General features: G+C 40.7%; 1 protein-coding gene across 1 annotated transcript in view; it reads left to right on the forward strand.

The window, feature by feature from the left end:
* The first annotated feature begins 1408 nt into the window (after positions 1–1408).
* Positions 1409–18487, forward strand: part of LOC138981813 (acetylcholine receptor subunit alpha-type acr-16-like) — a 69930-nt gene continuing 52851 nt past the window's right edge. The window contains exons 1-3 of the mRNA XM_070354932.1: positions 1409–1434; positions 4218–4258; positions 4323–4468. Coding sequence (XP_070211033.1) covers positions 1409–1434; positions 4218–4258; positions 4323–4468 — 213 coding nt within the window. The remainder of the gene's footprint in view (positions 1435–4217; positions 4259–4322; positions 4469–18487) is intronic.

Consider the following 18487-nt stretch of genomic DNA (forward strand, 5'->3'; position numbering starts at 1 on the left):
GCCCTTTTATATCTATTTGTCAACAGAAGAGGGGTACAAATGAAGCTGCGAAATTTCGTGGTACTGCTTCATGTTTGGCACCAACTCCCCTGAGGATATGTTATAGTGCCAGAAGTGCACACAGTAATCACGCGATGACTGCGCTGACAGTAGAAGACAAAGGACATTGTCTGCGAAATCGGTTCTTTGCCTATTTTTTTTTTAAATTTTTTTAAGGTTTTGTTTTTTAGTCCTTTTTAGACCTAGCCCTTATTTATCTTTTTGTTTTACATTTAAGGCTTAAATTGTTATCCGATTTGTTATTTCCTTGATAAAAATCAAAATATGATGTTGAAAAATAGACATTTACATAAATTGGCTTAATCAAAATGTTATGACGTATTTATTTATCTTGTGTGTGTGGTAAAGTGTGCTTGTTTGTGTGTGGGTGTATATGTGTGCGTGTGAGACACAGACAGAGCTAGAAAGAGAGTCAGGGTGTGTTTGTATGTGTTCCGAGTTTGACAACACAGTGTTCCACTTTACACACCCATGCGTCCAACCTGGAACAAATGCAGACATTTTTATTATGATCAGTCTGATGAGTTGCGTGACTTTTATTTTATTTTTTGTGGTTCGCTTATTTACTGATAGAGTCTAATATGTGACAATATAAAGAACGCTTTGCAATATCCATTTTTTTGTCTGGTACGGCTGTTTCTCCTTAACTGTTCCAGGTTTAGCGACTTTCCCCTACCTATTAATAGAGATTAAATGCACCGGTCAATCCGTTCAGGCTAGTGATTGGATTTTCTGCAGCCGTTCTCTCTCTATCCCTCTCGTCACGAAGCTATTCTGAGTTTCGTGGTGAGCGGGAACGCTCATTCACCGATCATGTCATAATAACAGTGAGATTCAGAAAACAAAACCAATACGACTAACAGTCAATGAACTATTTTATTCAGCTGAAAGTTGCGATTAATGTTTTCGCAGCAATGTTAGATGCCGACCAGAGAAATCAGCTTTTAAATCTCTACGAAAACGAGCACTTACGACAGAGCAAAGTCTATTCTCTTTTATAATAGAGGATAAGCTTATTACTGAGCAAAACAATTATTGCACCCATTTTCGTACCCCAACTAAAACATTAATTCCCGTGTCATTTCATTCAAACTTTATATGCCATTAAAGGCCGTTCACTTGGCCATCTGGCACACTTTTCGGATCAAAGATTTCTGTTATAGGTATTACGTGACCGCCGCCGAAGTAAGGGTACCCCCAAAATCGACCTGACAAAAACGTCAGGTATCAATTAAAAAATCGACAGAAATTCAGAATAGCCTTAACTTTTACATACGATGACAAAGCCAAATCAATTATCTATCCAGAACAGGTTGTTTTGTTTTGCTATCTTGTGATCTCTTGTGTAATGTCATTTCTACTGATGCGGGTGTGGTGCGCATGAGCAGTAGAAAACAAGAGGTCAGGTCGATTTGGGGGTTACCCTTACTTAGGCGGCGGTCACGTGATACCTATAACAGAAATCTTTAATCCGGAAAGTGTGCCAGATAGCCAAGTAAAAGGCCTTTAATGGCATATAAAGTTTGAATGAAATGACACGGGAATGAATGTTTTAGTTGGGGTACAAAAATGTGTGCAATAATTTTTGTGCTCAGTTTATTTAATCGTCGCGCAGACGATAACATAGATCTCAAACTGATTAGATTTAAAAAAAAAAACCACTCTGTAACCCAATTTAGTCAGGAAAAATCCAAACATATTTCACTTAAATATCAGTCATTCATATTGCTTATAAAAAGGTCTGCTATCTGCTTTTACATTTTGAAAGTCATTTTAAAATATCCCTGTGTATATTTGACATCGGCTTTCGTTATACTCAATTCGGCATACCGGGTTTATATGTTTACCAGAATTGCGCACGATAATGGCAGCGCAACAAATTCAGTTCGGGCCGTGCTGGTTTGATCGTTGACCCAAGTCAGTTCGCATGCAGTGTTACTGTTTGTCAGTCGGGGATAGAAATGTTGGCTGTCATCGCGGTGTTCTGTTTTGGTTTTCACACGTGGATCACTTACATATTCAGTCGTCGGGTTTAGGTGAGCCAAAGCTTCAATACTTCGCCTGTTGTAGACGTTAAGCAATAAAGCTTGGAAGTTGTATGTCGGCACTGAGAGTCGGTCGCGGTACATCGCTTTCTACTTTGTCCCGGTCTTGAGTTTGAACACCTAAGGTTGGATACATCTAACACCTCACATCCTCTTCTCTTCCCCATATATCTTAACTGTATCTCCAACTTCTTTTCGTCTTCTTTTCATTTTGGTGCCACTCCCTCATTTGTCGCTGAACCCCGCAGTTGACTCGACTCGGATTCACACAAGCCCGTCTAGCAGACGACAGTTCGAACAGTCTTGAACAGCACGGTTGCAAGCAGATTCAGCTATCAATCGAAGCAATACACTTAAAGCCAAAGCAAATAACCAAATGAGAAAACCTAACGTTTGATTTGACTTCATGGTGAGTCTTCTGATAAATTTTTTGGCGTTGGAATGGATCTCAACGGGTTCCCAGCTACGACAACCTTTCCAGAGTTATGCACCGCAGGCATGCCTTCGACAATCGATGTCAGTTTCAGATTGAGTTTTCGAACTACCAGGTGACTGGGTTGTGTTTTGATTGCTCTCTCTCTCTCTCTCTCTCTCTCTCTCTCTCTCTCTCTCTCTCTCTCTCTCTCTCTCTCTCTCTCTCTCTCTCTCTCTCTCTTTCTCTCACGGTTCTGTGTAGATGGCTGTCTGTGTAAAAATTAGGGAGTATCGTCCCTTGATCCCACTCGCGATACTCGTTACGCGTTGAACATGCCTTTGACCATGCAGTCGCTTCAGCCAGCGAAATATCTCGACTCCGCTCTTTAAATCCATGCAGAATGTGCGTTTCGTATGAAGTATTCTTTATTTTCTCAATATTGACACATGTAGGCCTGTACCTATACGTGATATTGACTTTGACACCACAAAATATTTCAGTCGTATGTTGAAAAAAGTAGTCCATCTGTAAACTCTGAATATGCAGATGACCTCTATAAATTATTCAATTGTACTCTGAAATCAAAGACAATGACCAATGACAGTTGAGATCGAAACTCGGTTGTGATGGGATATCCATATGGTTGTGATGGAATATTCAGAATAATCACCTCCTCAGCTAACAGAGACAAAGAGGCAGGTCATGGGATAATATGCATTAATCAATCGTACAGCCAGTAAAATATCCTCCACGAATCTGTCTTCCTTTTTTATGTACCTTATCTGGTTCATATTTTACGACAATTTGAAAATGACAAAAAATCACTTGCAACAGTGGGCGCGAATAAGTTGCGTTTCTTTTGCCGGGTACTGTACTTGAACGCAGTAAATACATTCAAAAACCTCAACAAAAAAAGAGAAAAAGAACCCAAAAAATGAAATCATTTTGGGATCGTTTACTTAAATTTCGATTTGAATTAGAATTTTCAGATAATAACTCATTTTTTAATTATAAAGCTTTCATGCTGTAATGCAATCCAATAGTCCGGGCTTCGTCGAAGATTGTTTGACCAAACTTTCAATCAATTTGATCCAAAAGTGAGGGCGTGACAGTGCCGCCTCAAGATTAACTAAAAGCCGGATATGACAACGTCAAAGACATTTATCCCAAAAAAAGGAAAAAAAGTCTTGGGATATTTTACCCAGGAAATTTCATGTGAAGTTTCATGAATATCGGTCCAGTAGTTTTCTCGGAATCGCTCTACACACACACACTACTACCACCACACTTGTCTCGATTCCCAGTCAAACACAAATACACCAGCACCCTCGTCTCGATTCCCAGTCAATGTTTATGTTTATGTCAATGTATATTCCTCACAACTTGACTAATGTAAAAGAGCAAATTCTCACAAGACTCCACTTCGTGGTACGCAATATGAATCAAAAACATATCTGCCTCGGTTTGAACACACACACACACACACACACACACACACACACACACACACACACACACACACACAACCACACACTTACACAAACACACACTGTGACCTTCACATTTGCCAAGGGTTTACCAAGAAAATAATTATTTTCTCTCCGTCCCGAACTTGACCCCGTTGTGACCTTGACATTTGCATTTGACTCGGGTAAACCAGACATGGCTCCTGTCTTGAGGTCATCAAACACATGAAGTGTGTCTCTGTCCACCTGTTTTCTCATCTCCGTTTCCCGCTGTATTTGTCTGTACCTGCATTTTCTCTTCTCTAATTTGTGAGTATTTCTTCATTTATGTTGCAGCTAGTCATCAAGGTCCCCACGAACAAAGGTTGCTTGATCACCTATTTTTCAAAGGCAACTACAGCAAACTGGTGCGGCCCGTGGCGAACGAATCGGAACCTGTGGAAGTTCGCTTCGGTATCATTCTTCAGCAGCTAATTGATGTGGTGAGGACCTGTGGTGTGAATGTGTGTGTGTGTGTGTGTGTGTGTGTGTGTGTGTGTGTGTGTGTGTTTGTTTGTGCGTGAGTGTGTGTGTGAGTACGTGTTTATGTGTGTGTGCGTGCATGCGTACATACGTGTGTGTGTGTGTGTGTGTGTGTGTGTGTGTGTGTGTGTGTGTGTGTGTGTGTGTTTGTCTACAAAAAACCCACTTTCAATTAAAACTAAAATAGAAACACTATGGAGGTTCAAATTCAAACACCAATAAACAAACGTTTGAGATGATGAGGATGAGGATGATAATGATGTCATTTCCAACAAAGAGTACCTAATAAGTCCTTACGAAAATATCAGAGAAAAGTAAAAATTGATTCGTTGAATGGTTTTCAGATTAAGGATTATAAACCCTGGCAGATTATTTGTAGAGGCAAACAGGGAATTAAAGAAGTATTTTTGAAATCAAAATTTGATGATAACCCTGCAGGCATGAACAGATGGAATATGTATTTTTACAACCTGAACTGGAAACAGATTTTTGATAAGTGTTTTAAAACAACTAAGGACACACAGTTAAGATGGTTCCAGACCAGATTGCTTCACCGCATTCTTGGTGTTGCTAGCCGGTTATTTGTTCAAAAGATTCTTGCATGACAGTCCCCTTTGTGCCTTTTGTAAAATTGAAAATGAAACAATTTCCCATATATTTTGGTACTGCCCGCTTAGTCGGACATTTTGGACTGATTTGGAAGATTTGTTAAACAGAAGTGGTATTTACCGCGCAAATGTTCTTTTTACAGAAGAATTTATTTTGTTTGGGTGTATTGAACAATGTTAAGGTAGATGTGGTTTTGGATTTTATCATTTTGTTTGCAAAGTTTTATATTTATAAGAGTAAGTTACAAGAGACAAGGCCACTGTTAGAAATATTTTTAAGAAATTTGAAATACAGATTTGAAATAGAAAAATATTCCAGTTTCAATTCTGGTAACATTACCAAATTTGTAGAATTATGGTCCCCATATGAAGAGTTGGTTAGGTAGTACGCTAGGTTGTGCAGAGATGTGATGATTTGCGTATATATATATATATAAACTCGGAGGCAAAAGAAACGCAAATAAAGGATGCTTTAATTAAACCTTTATCCCCGAGTACGCTAGTACAAGGGTCCAGCAGACTTTAATTGTGTGTCTGTCTGTGTGTCTCGACTTAACAGCTTATTGCTGGGAAACTACTGGGCGCAGTTCGTTCAAAAGTTGATACACTAACTTGATAATAGGTCCGATTGATCGTATTAAAACTTCATAATGTTACCTGGGACCTAAATGCGAAATAAATCACAAAAACGACTCTTAACGGCGGGCGGAATTCGCGGTGGGATAGAACTGCGGTTCGGCTCATAGAACGGTGCAAGGTCTCGGCCAACCAAGACTATGGCATACTCGTAGCAAAGCCGCCGAATGGTACCGTAAACCAAGAATAGTGACGTAATTACGTCACGGTCGAAAGTCTTTGACGTCAATGCCTCCCTGTAGTCTTTTTCTCTCGCGCGGTGTGTGTGTGTGTATGTGTGTGTTCATTTTGTGCACATGTGTTAGTGTTACTGTTTGTGTGTGTGTGTGTGTGTGTGTGTGTGTGTGTGTGTTTGTGTGTGTGTGTGTGTGTGGGCGTGCATGAGTCTGTACTCGTGTGTGTGTGTGTGTGTGTGTGTGTGTGTGTGTGTGTGTGTGTGTGTGTGTGTGTGTGTAAGAAAGAAAGAGAGAGAGGGAGGGAGTGAGGGAGAGAGAGTGTGTGTGTGTGTGTGTGTGTGTGTGTGTGTGTGTGTGTGTGTGTGTGTGTGTGTGTGTGTGTGTGTGTGTGTGAATGTCTGAAGAGTACTCGGGTCCAGCGCGAGCGTTTTTTATGGACTTGAAATAAAAAGAAAATAATGATACTAGCATGTTCTGCACGTGTTGTTTTAGCGGTCTTATCTTGTCAGAACCGTGTTTGCCGTTATCTGGGTCACACGTGAGGTCTTGTTGACGGGGATCCCAAACCGTCATGGGGACCACTTTCAGCACATGCACAATGTGGAAAAGCAGCTTTTCGTGTTCAGAGTGTTCAGGCAAGCTGTACCGTACTCACAAAACTGTTACAACATTCATTTCTGCGACACAGGCGCGATGCCGAGACTATCACCAGATCAGCGCCAACAGGCGATCGGGAGACTTGATGCCAGACAATCTGTTCAGCAAGTTGCTAGGGCATTTGGAGTAAATGTCACCACGGTTTATCGCCTGCAGCAACGTTTTCATGCCACTAACAGTACCTGCGACTTACCAGGACGTGGCAGACCCCGGGTAACAACAGCCCGACAAGATCGCCATCTTGTCCATCAACACCAGCGAGATGCATTCGAAACTGCCGCCAACACAGCCCGTAACACATTTGGGGTGCATGGACAACCCGTCAGTGCCAGAACTCTACGCCGACGCCTTGGTGGGCAGAACCTGGTAAATCGGCGTCCTGCTCGACGTCCCGTCTTGACAGCTCAGCATCGCCTGGATCGTCTAGCCTGGGCCCAGCAGCATGCCCACTGGCGCCATCGGGACTGGCGGAGGGTTCTTTTTTCGGACGAGAAGCACTTTTGCCTGGAATCTGGCGATGGGCGTTTCCGGATCTGGCGAAGACATGGACAGCGGTTTGCTAACAATAACATCCTGCAGCATGATCGATCGGGAGGTGCCAGCGTCATGATATGGGGCGCCATTGGTGTCAATTAGCGAGTGGGACCTGTCGTCTTTCAGAACGTCGGCCAAGGTCGTGGGAATGGTGTCAATGCAGACCGCTACATCAATCAAGTCCTGCGTCCCTATGTGGTTCCATTTGTCTAGAGGTACCGGAACTGCCTGTTCCAGCAAGACAATGCCCGTCCCCATACTGCACGTGCTACCCAGGACAGGTTGCGTCACAACAGCGTGAACATTCTGCCTCATCCTGCTCGATCTCCGGATCTCAACCCAATCGAACGCTTTTGGGACATCATGCAAAGAAGGATTAATGCCCTTGCCCGGAGACCCCGCAAAGCAGCAGAACTGCTTGCTGCCGTGACCCAGGTGTGGGCTCAGGTCCCTCAGCAGCAAATTAATCACCTCGTCCTCTCCATGTACCGGAGGTGCGCCACAGTCATCAACGCCCAGGGAGGAGCAACACGCTATTGACTTTCAACAGTCTTCAAACAGTGTTCAGTGGAACATGGCACGTCATGCTCTCATCCCAGTACACTTTTCCGTATGGTTTTTGTATCGGTCAATTCGTTTCCTTATTATTGTTAACCCGAAATAATTAATTCGACATTAAAATTCATGGGTAAGCCATCTTCACTGCAGCATTTGCGTTTCTTTTGCCTCTGAGTTTATATATATGTGTTTTTGGCTTTGATTTTTGTTTGTTTGTTTGTTTTGTTGTTGTTTGACGGTATTATTAACTGACTGTATTATTATTAAGCAGGTAATACGTCCATAATGTCAAGTACTGTAATCTGCATGTTATGTTAAGCTCCGGCCTTACTTGTAGGCGAACGGTATGTTATAATTATGTCCGTCTGTCTGTTATGTCCTAATGTTGTTGTCTTGTATACTTGCCATTTACATATTTATGATAAATGTTGATGGATGAATGATGATACATTTTAGACGGATGCATGTTATTGATTAAAAGCCCCACAATGATGTGCTTGGCAAAAAAAAAAAAAAAAAAAAAAATAATAATAATAATAATGAAAAAGAATACACATATAAGCAAGGCACAATAGAGAATCAATGATGAGAAGTTTAGCATAACTGCAGGATACAATGACATTTACAAAACCGTCTATAAACGCAGCGTTACCGGTGGGGGGAGAGGGAGGGGGGGGGGATAAAAAAATCTAAGTCATCAGATTATGAACAGACTTTTTAGTGACTTCAAGCGGTTTAAAGATGATGGCAGTGAGTTCCACATTGATGCTCGGAAAAGGCACCCAAAGAGAGAGAGAGAGAGAGAGAGAGAGAGAGAGAGAGAGAGAGAGAGAGAGAGAGAGAGAGAGAGAGAGAGAGAGAGAGAGAGACAATGACAATGACAATGACAATTCTTTATTTAACGAGGGTAGTAGATTAAGCAGTGGTCTGCTTTTTTACATCCAGCCCTCGCCCAAAAGAGGGACTAACTACAAAAATGAAATAAAAATACAAGATAAAAAATTGAAAATAGAAAAACTAAAATTCTACATTTTAACAGAAAACTAAAGTGAAAACACATTATACATATGTACACAAAATGCATTGCATTGAGGTAAATTGCGAGTTAATTGATGTGAATGAAGTGGTATAGTGCAGCTTGCACTTTCTCAACATCATGCTCTAATCCATACATTACATTTTAAAGAAAATCAATCAAACAAGCAAGACATTGCTAAGATCATCACACATCTAAATAGTGGTTGGTTTTTAAGTCCCTTCATCCGAAAAGGGTTTGTGTACATTATACCAATAAAGAGGAGAGGGGCATGTTTAATACAAAACATGAATACCATTTAAGACAAATATCATTTACTTTGACTTTATTACATCCCAGCAAACAATTTTACGTTGTATTCACGTTATATTCACGTTGGGTTACGTTGGGTTTACGTTGCGTTTCAACGTTTTTTTACGTAGATTTGTATGGACGAAATCACGTGGGAATAACGTTGGAAAACAACGTTGCATTTTACGTGACACCAACGTGAATGCAACGTGAATTATTGGTGGAGGTGGATTGTTCGTAAAAACATTACGTGAATTTTACGTTGTCACAACGTGAATTTTTGGTTGTGGTTGTGGTTTGGTTGAAATTGCGTTGCATTTTTACGTAATGTCCACGTGAATGGAACGTAAATTTTAGGTCAAAATTTAGATCAAAAATTACGTGAATTCTACGTTGACACAACGTAAAAGTTGTGTTTTGGTGCATTTTTCCTGATAAAATTGACGTGAATTACACGTCGACACAACGTGAATTTTTGGTTGTGGTTGAGGTTTGGTTTGATTTCGACGTGAATGCAACGTTGAGAGTGAATGTAGGTTTTGGTAAATGTATACACGCACACACACCAACTTTCACACTCAGTCACAGATCATAAGGACTATTACATGTAACACCATAAACTCAAGATACGATCAACAATTTTATTTCATAACAAAATTATGCATATATTATGTTGCGGAGAAACTAAAAATGCACGCAGCTTTGCAGGGCAACAGCACAGCATATTCAATCGATTTCATTCTTTGTCCTGGTGGTCCTCTTCTCCCAGGCAGTCCTCTATGCGCCTCTTTGATGCTGGTCGCTAAACAAAGCAAAGACAGCACATTGATATTAGTGACACCAGAGCCTCCATAATGTCTGGAGTAGAAATACACATCTTTTCAACTTAGGTCACTTTTAAGTAACTTTCCACTGCCTACTATATCTCTGGCCTACTGCCAACTGAGTGTTGACACTACATGTATTTCTTTTTAATATATGAAATGAAGCATTATGTCCCTTCTTCGAGCCTTGTTGTGTCAGATTTAGGCCGCAAGCCAAGACAACAAAAGACTGTGTGCCAGTGTGTATTCCTTCCATAAGAAATGAAGTATTTCAAACGAAAATTGATCGTTTCAGAACAGTTTGGGGGTATTTTATTTGTATTTGCATCATTATACATTAAGACATTTGACCTGGAAGGGAAACTGTCTTTAATCTGTGTACAAGAATTAAATGTTTGTAATTGTCCAAACACAAATAACATCCGTTACTGCTATATAAGTGTATATATATACGAATCACACACACTCACACACAAACTCACACTAGCGCGTCACCTTATTCCCACTACTATGAGTTATACACAACTACAATAAGCGATAAACGTTTCATATGCTGATCAGGATGCAATGAACTTTGACACGCTCCAATTAAAGCCCATTATAGGGGCCGGTGTCCGTCTCTCTCCTTGAGGATAAAAGGGCTCACAGCCTTTTCAACATTGTTATCAAAATCAAAGTCTTTCGGTAACCTGGAAAGCTCCTCGGAGCTAGTACTGTCTCAATTATCCACCGATCGCCGTAGGTCGAAGTTGAAGACTATCAAGTGTATGCATGTTGTAGAGGTGGAAGGTGCACAGAAAATGGAAGCAATCATTACAATCAAACTTTGTTTCCTGATTCCAAAAACATATAGATATGATATGTTTGGATTAAAAACACGCTCAGAAAGTTAAAACGAAGAGAGGTACAGAATAGCGTGCTATGCAGCACAGCGAAACCACTACAGCGCTGAACAGGCTCGTCAGTTTCACTCCGTTTTGCACGAGCGGCGGACTACGGTCATTGTGAAAAAATGCATTGCGTTCAGTTTCATTCTGTGAGTTCGACTGAGCTTGACTAAATGTTGTATTTTCGCCTTACGCGACTTGTTTTCTAACCTTCATCTGTCCGACACGTGCGATCTCACTTTTTCAGTGAGTTATTTTTTCCCTCTAACATCTGGTTGCCAGACTTCCGTCAATTCAACCTCTTGTCAAATGTGATTCTCACGTATCTGATCGCTTCTTTAAGAGCACTTGACAGTGTCCAGTCAATCACTTCTTTCAGACGGGTCATAAAATTGCAAAGGCTCCTGATTGTCCCGCTCCTGTACGCTTCGTTGGGAAAAGTCGAAGAGACTAGCGGAAAACTTTGGGGGGAGGGTCTATGGGGGGGGGGGGGGGGGGGGGGATCTTAGATTGAGAGGAGACAGAATGCATGGAACGGAACTTTTATGAATCGTTTTGTAGTTTTTGTGTCTGGGGCATGTAAACAAAACAAAAATGAGCAAAATTCTGAGAGAAAAACGGGAGCTTTATCAAAGCAAATTTGTTTTACAGTTGTTGTGATTATTTAACGACAAGAGGAGACACAATACAATTTTTTATACTTTTGATTTCTAAGAGCTGAAATCAATTACGCAGATATATTATAAGTCTACAAAGCCATGACGGTGCCAAAATAGCATGATAGCATTTTTGAATATTTCACTAATCAGAGCAGCAGAATTAAAAATAAATCTAATCAATGAATTTAGTAGGCACTGATCATTAAAAAATCTCACAACTTAAGAACACCATACCTCTGCATAAATTACGCTTATGCAGTATGTTTCTTCCGATTAATGCAAACACTTTTTTTTTCGCAGAGCAGGGACCCGGCATTGATACCGTCACCTGAAAATCAGTGGCTGTGTTGTAAGACCTACATTTTGTAATTGACAATGACTTGAAAAGGCACGTGTCCTAAGCATATAGGAAAGGTAATACATGTACACTCAACGGTGTCTTTTGCACACTGCTATCTGACAAATTATTTAGAGCGGTCATCAGAAGCAGGCGACGATAGTCGATCGAGTGATTTATTACCCACGGGGGGTTGAGGCTGCAGACAATTAACTGTGAACTGAGAAGGGGTAAGCGGTGGGGGCGGAGGGGGGGGGGGTAAAAGGGTGGGGTGACAGGCATAAAATAATGAAAACTTGTTATGGTCCGACTTTGGGTTTGGTGTGTGTTGGCTACGCTGATGTCTCAAGTAGACTCACGTTCATAAGGGGGTGGGTAAATCAACATGGTCGGCAATTTTATGATCCAGGTCGACAAAAGACAGTCAAGTGTGTAATTAGCCAATCAGTCAGATGACATCAAGGTGTAAAGTTCTGAATTCTTCTCATACCACCGTTCCGACCTCATCTCTCGGACAAAAGTTGGACAACCAAGTTTTGGAAGAAATTTTCTTTGAGTGACATCACAGGTTTCTGGAAAGCAAGGATTTGGGACAAAAGAAAGAATAACTGACACTATGACACACACACACACACACACACACACACACACACACACACACACACACAAACACACACACAGGCACGAACTCAAACAAACACACTGGCACACCACACACACAGTGACACCACACACACACACACACCGACACCACACACACACACACACACTCACACTCACACACTCACGCACGAACACATTCATACAAACTTGCGCGCGCGCGCACTGATTTCTAACCAACAACAACAACAATAAGCAGTGAACGATGCATGCTAATCATGAGGCAAGAAATGAATGTGGCAAGTTTGATTCAACTTTGACCCGCTCTAAATCCCACGTTGTACACAGGAGCGGTGTCCGTCTGTCTCCCTGAGGATGAAAGGGCTCACAGTTTCCAAAACTTGTGATCAAAATCAAAGTCTTTCAGTAACCTTAGAGTGCTGTCTCAATTATCCCCCTATCGCCGTAGGTCGAAGTTGAGGACTATCAAGTGTATAGGGAGGGGTAGGGGGAGGGTGGAAGGGAATTGTTACGACACGACTTTGTCGTGTAAAAGGAAATGATGGGTGGCACGCGGATATCCGTGGGATGTTCAGACATGGAAATTGCTCGAAATAACTATTATCTATTAAACTCATAGCTCATGGATTTCCATTAAGTACTTTTACCCCGCGTTGTACTTGAAGTCCGACACCTAGTGTGAAAACGATCGTTCAATAGTCCAACATATTTCTGCCCCTTTTCCCGTTTAACCCCCAAATAACAACAACTACAACAAAGACAGCAAGAGCGACGACGACGACAACAAAATGTTGGAACCAAATTGAAATCATTGCAAACAAGACACCAGCAAATGTCGGACACCTACATGGTGGTTTTCAAGTTCCTCATCATTTTTGTTACATCCCCCATACAAAACACTTTACCTATTGATCTTGTTATTTGGTTAGTTAATTTGAAATTAATGTTAAAGTTTCTAATTTGTTATCTAAATTTCGCCATAACGCATTTATTAACTCATTCATTTATGAACTTATTTATGTATCATTTCCCGTCGCGATATAACCTTGAATGGTTGAAAACGACGTTAAACACCAAATAAAGAAAGAAAGATGTATCATTTCCCTATTCGTCTATTTGTTTATTTTTTTTATTTCAGTTATTTCGGCATGTAGGTATTTCGGTTGTAAGCAATTCAGTTATAATAAAACAAATTCACCCATTATTAGAAAGGGGAAAACAAATTGGAATATCGGGTGCACATTCCAAGTTGATCCCTTTTTTAACTAAAAATAGCGCGCGTTATTACTAACAATGCTCTTGTACACGCTTATAAAATATAAAGCCCACATGTTAAAATACCTTGACAACTACAAAGTGGGAAATTACAACGACGGTCAACAGTCAGAGTTATATATTGCTTGCAAGCCTGTCCGCCCTGTATCCAAGATATCCCCCATGCACTGGCATGGTCCTAAGATGACACACTTATTACTCAACAGTAAATTCCAGTAAGCCTTTAGTCGGACTCTGTCATTTGTATGTTTGTGAATGTCACAGAAAAAAACCACAACTCCCAAGATCACAGAAGCATGATTAACCATTCAGTCAATTCAAGGGAATGCACGCTGAAAACGTCCGCTTTCATTTCACCTAAGAGGGGGAGGAAGGTGTTTTGTTAATTTTCTATTGCTGGTACTCGCACGTGTTCAAAGTGTGTGGGAAAAAGATCAAGTCGCGTAAGGCGAAATTACTACATTTAGTCAAGCTGTGGAACTCACAAAATGAAACTGAACGCACTGAATTTTTTCCCAATGACCGTAGTCCGCCGCTCGTACAAAGGGCGGTGAAATTAACGACCCTGTTTACGCGGAAGTGGTTGCGCTCTGTGCGGCATATAGCACGCTTTTCTGTACCTCTCTTCGTTTTAACTTTCTGAGCGTATTTTTAATCCAAACATATCATATCTACATGTATATGTTTTTGGAATCAGGAATCGACAGGGAATAAGATGAAATTGTTTTTAGATCGATTTCGGAAAATTAATTTTAATCATAATTTTTATATTTTTAATGTTTAGAGCTTGTTTGTAATCCAAATATAACATATGTATACGTTTTTGGAATCAGAAAATGACGAAAAATAAGATGAAATTGTTTTTGGATCATTTGATAAAAAAATAATTTTAATTACAAGTTTCCGATTTTTAATGACCAAAGTCATTCATTAGTTGTTAAACCATCAAGCTGAAATGCAATACCAAAGTCCGGCCTTTGTCGAAGATTGCTTTGCCAAAATTTCAATCAATTTGATTGAAAAATGAGGGTGTGACAGTGCCGCCTCAACTTTTACAAAAAGCCGGATATGACGTCATCAAAGGTATTTATTGAAAAAATGAAAAAAAACTTCCGAGGATATCATTCCCAGGAACTCTCATGTAAAATTTCATAAAGATCGGAGTCCAGTAGTTTAGTCTTCTTCTTCTTCGTTCATGGGCTTAGACTCCCACGTTCACTCATGTTTTTAGCACGAGTGGATGTTTACGTGTATGACCGTTTTCACCCCGCCGTTCAGGCAGCATACGCCGATTTCGGGGGAGGCATGCTGGGTATTTTCGTGTTTCTATAACCCACCGAACTCTGACATGGATTACAGGATCTTTTCCGTGCGCACTTGGTCTTGTGCTTGCGTGTACACACGAAGGGGGTTATGTCACTAGCAGGTCTGTACACATGTTGACCTGGGAGATCGGAAGGATCTCCACCCTTAACCCACCAGGCGGCAGCGACCGGAATTCGAACTCACGACCTCCCGATTAGGAGGCCGACGTCTTACCACCACGCCACTGCGCCCGTCAGTAGTTTAGTCTGAATCGCTCTACACACACACACGCACAGACACTCACACACACTCACTCACTCACACACACACACACACACACACACACACACACACACATACACACACACACACACACACACACACACACACACACACACACACACACACACACCACGACCCTCGTCTCGATTCCCCCTCTATGTTAAAACATTTAATCAAAACTTGACTAAATGTAAAAAGGCAAAACAACTCAGGGTTGAAGCAGCCTGCATGCAACTGAGGACAACAACAAGTCGCGTAAGGCGAAAATACAACATTTAGTCAAGCTCAGTCGAACTCACAGAATGAAACTGAACGCACTGCATTTTTTCACAAAGACCGTAGTCCGCCGCTTGTGCAAAACGGAGTGAAACTGACGAGCCTGTTCAGCGCTGTACATGGTGGTTTCGCTGTGCTGCATAGCACGCTTTTCTGTACCTCTCTTCGTTTGGTTTAAACTGTTGCATTCAACGTTTGTGCATTATTTACAAATAAAAAACGCATATAGAGTAAACAACAACAAGCATAATGCTTATAGTGGTGTTTACAGTTTTCTAGAAAAATACATATAAATGGCGGCTATTGTACAGTTTAAATGAAGAGCAAGCAAACATGAAAAGAAAATTGAATGAAAAATGTACATCAAAACAAAAATCCGTTTAAGAATACAAATATTATATTTTTCGTTTTAACTTTCTGAGCGTGTTTTTAATCCAAACATATCATATCTATTATGTTTTTTGAATCAGGAACCGACAAGGAATAAGACGAAATTGTTTTTAAATCGATTTCGGAAATTTGATTTTGATAATAATTTTTATATTTTTAATTTTCAGAGCTTGTTTTTAATCCAAATATAACATATTTATATGTTTTTTGAATCAGATAATGACGCAGAATAAGATGGAATTGTTTTTGGAACGTTTGATAAAAAAATAATGTCAATTACAAGTTTCTGATTTTTAACGACCAAACTCACTCATTAGTTTTTAAGCCACCGAGCTGAAATGCAATACCGAAGTCCGGCCTTTGTCGAAGATTGCGTGGCCAAAATTTCAATCAATTTGATTGAAAAATGAAAGTGTGACAGTGCCGCCTCAACTTGTACAAAAAGCCGGATATAACGTCATCAAAGGTATTAATCGAAAAAATGAAAAATAAATCCGGGGATATCATTCCCAGGAACTCTCATGTAAAATTTCATAAAGATCGGTCCAGTAGTTTAGTCTGAATTGCTCTACACACACACACACGCACAGACACACACATAAACACACGCACACACACACACACACACACACACACCACACACACCACACACACACACACATACACCACGACCCTCGTCTCGATTCCCCCTCTATGGACATTCTGTGAGTTCGACAGCTTGACTAAATGTTGTATTTTCGCCTTACGCGACTTGTTTTTTGCTGTATTTTTCTCTTTTTCTTTATTTTGTCTTATATGTCTGTAATGAACATTTTAAAATAAAGAGGAAAAACACTACCCACGATCCTCTCAACGAAACAGTACATTAAAAAACCTGCGCACGCGCACACACACACAAACACAACTTTTCGAGAAAACATTGGCTGCATTTTTTTTTTTTTACTGGTGAGCGTACCCTGAGAAGAAATCCAACATGTGTTGTCCATATGATTTGCCCGTTCAGTTTTCTTTTGTTCTCATACGCGAGATGTCTCAAGAGGACCCATTTTGGCAAAGTTTAGGGGGGGGGGAGGGGGGGACTGAGCATGTCCGTAATTTTATTATCCAAGTGGACAAGCGATCGACAAAAGCCCGACAAAAGACTGCCAAGTGCCGTAAATGAGTCGGGTAAGATCAAGGTGCGATTTTTGACTTGTACTTCATACCAGTTTTCCTCGCCTCTTCTCTCCTCAACAAAGGTCTAGCAACAAAGTTTGGGGGGTGTAATCTCATAAGGAGTGGCATAATATCACATGCGAATATGAGGGAACGAGACAGAAGAATGAATAAAACAGCCGCTATTACGCTATCTGTGTTGTGGCTGGAAGAAAAAAGAAAAAGAAAGAATACCGTCCAACTAACACGAAGAAGAATGGGAAAAAATCTTAAATAAAGGGAGAGGTACAAAGGTTGCGATTCATCTCGGCTAGATATTATTCACAATTTTTGTAAACATAGTAAGCCTATACTCGCATCAGACACATATTTTACATGTATCGGCATCCTACATTTTGTCCGTGTCTGCCTTCTGGCCGGGTTTGCGATTTCTACATATTATATTCATGTGTTCTTCTCTCTGACAGTGCGGGCTCAACTTTTACAAACGGGACAATATGACATCAAATAACGCTATCAAATATCGGAGAACAGCCACACAAGCAAAATTTATGCTCTCAAGAATATGTAAACCAATGTTCATCAAAATCCGTCAGGTAGCACACACACACACACACACACACACACACACACACACACACACACACAGTCCGAGTGTGTCATTACTTTAATGGGGTGTGCACGTTAAAGATCCCACGATTGACAAAAGAGTCTTTCCTGGCAAAATTGTATTGGCATAGATAAAAATGTCCACCAAAATACCCGTGTGACTTGGAATAATAGGCCGTGAAAAGTAGGATATGCGCCGAAATGGCTGCGATCTGCTGGCCGATGTGAATGCGTGATGTATTTTGTAAACAAATTCCATCTCACACGGCATAGATAAAAAATCCCTGCGCCTTGAATATGTGCGCGATATAAATTGCACAAAGTAAAAATACAAAAATAAATAAATAAATCCCTGCGCTTAGAACTGTACCCACGGAATACGCGCGATATAAGCCTCATATTGATTGATTGATTGAATCAGTGAATGTGAAAAGACTATGGGTAGTCGTCTAAAACAGGTTAAAATCAGTCTAACGAATGACTACACAAACCTGCATGTGTCAGGTTTTAATTTTTGTTTGTTTGTTCTTTCTTTATTTTGTTTTGTTATTTCGTACGTGGCGTTGATAAAATGCCGTCCCAACCTGCCGCCCACACACACACACACACACACACACATTATAATCCCCCCTCCCGAATCCCCTCCCCCATTCTCCACCCGATAGCTCCTCTTTGTCTCACTCTCTCCTCCTTACAAATAACAATTTGATACGTTCATCTTTAATCCACCCCCTCCCCGAATCACCTCCCCATTCTCCACCCGATAGCTCCTCTTTGTCTCGCTCTCTCCCCCGGTGTGACGTTTTCATCTTTCGCCGTGTTGATATTTCGCTTCTCGGCCTCGTTGATCTAGTATAAACTCT

The sequence above is a fragment of the Littorina saxatilis genome, linkage group LG1, assembly GCF_037325665.1.
Source record: "Littorina saxatilis isolate snail1 linkage group LG1, US_GU_Lsax_2.0, whole genome shotgun sequence".
In the NCBI taxonomy this organism is placed as follows: domain Eukaryota; kingdom Metazoa; phylum Mollusca; class Gastropoda; order Littorinimorpha; family Littorinidae; genus Littorina; species Littorina saxatilis.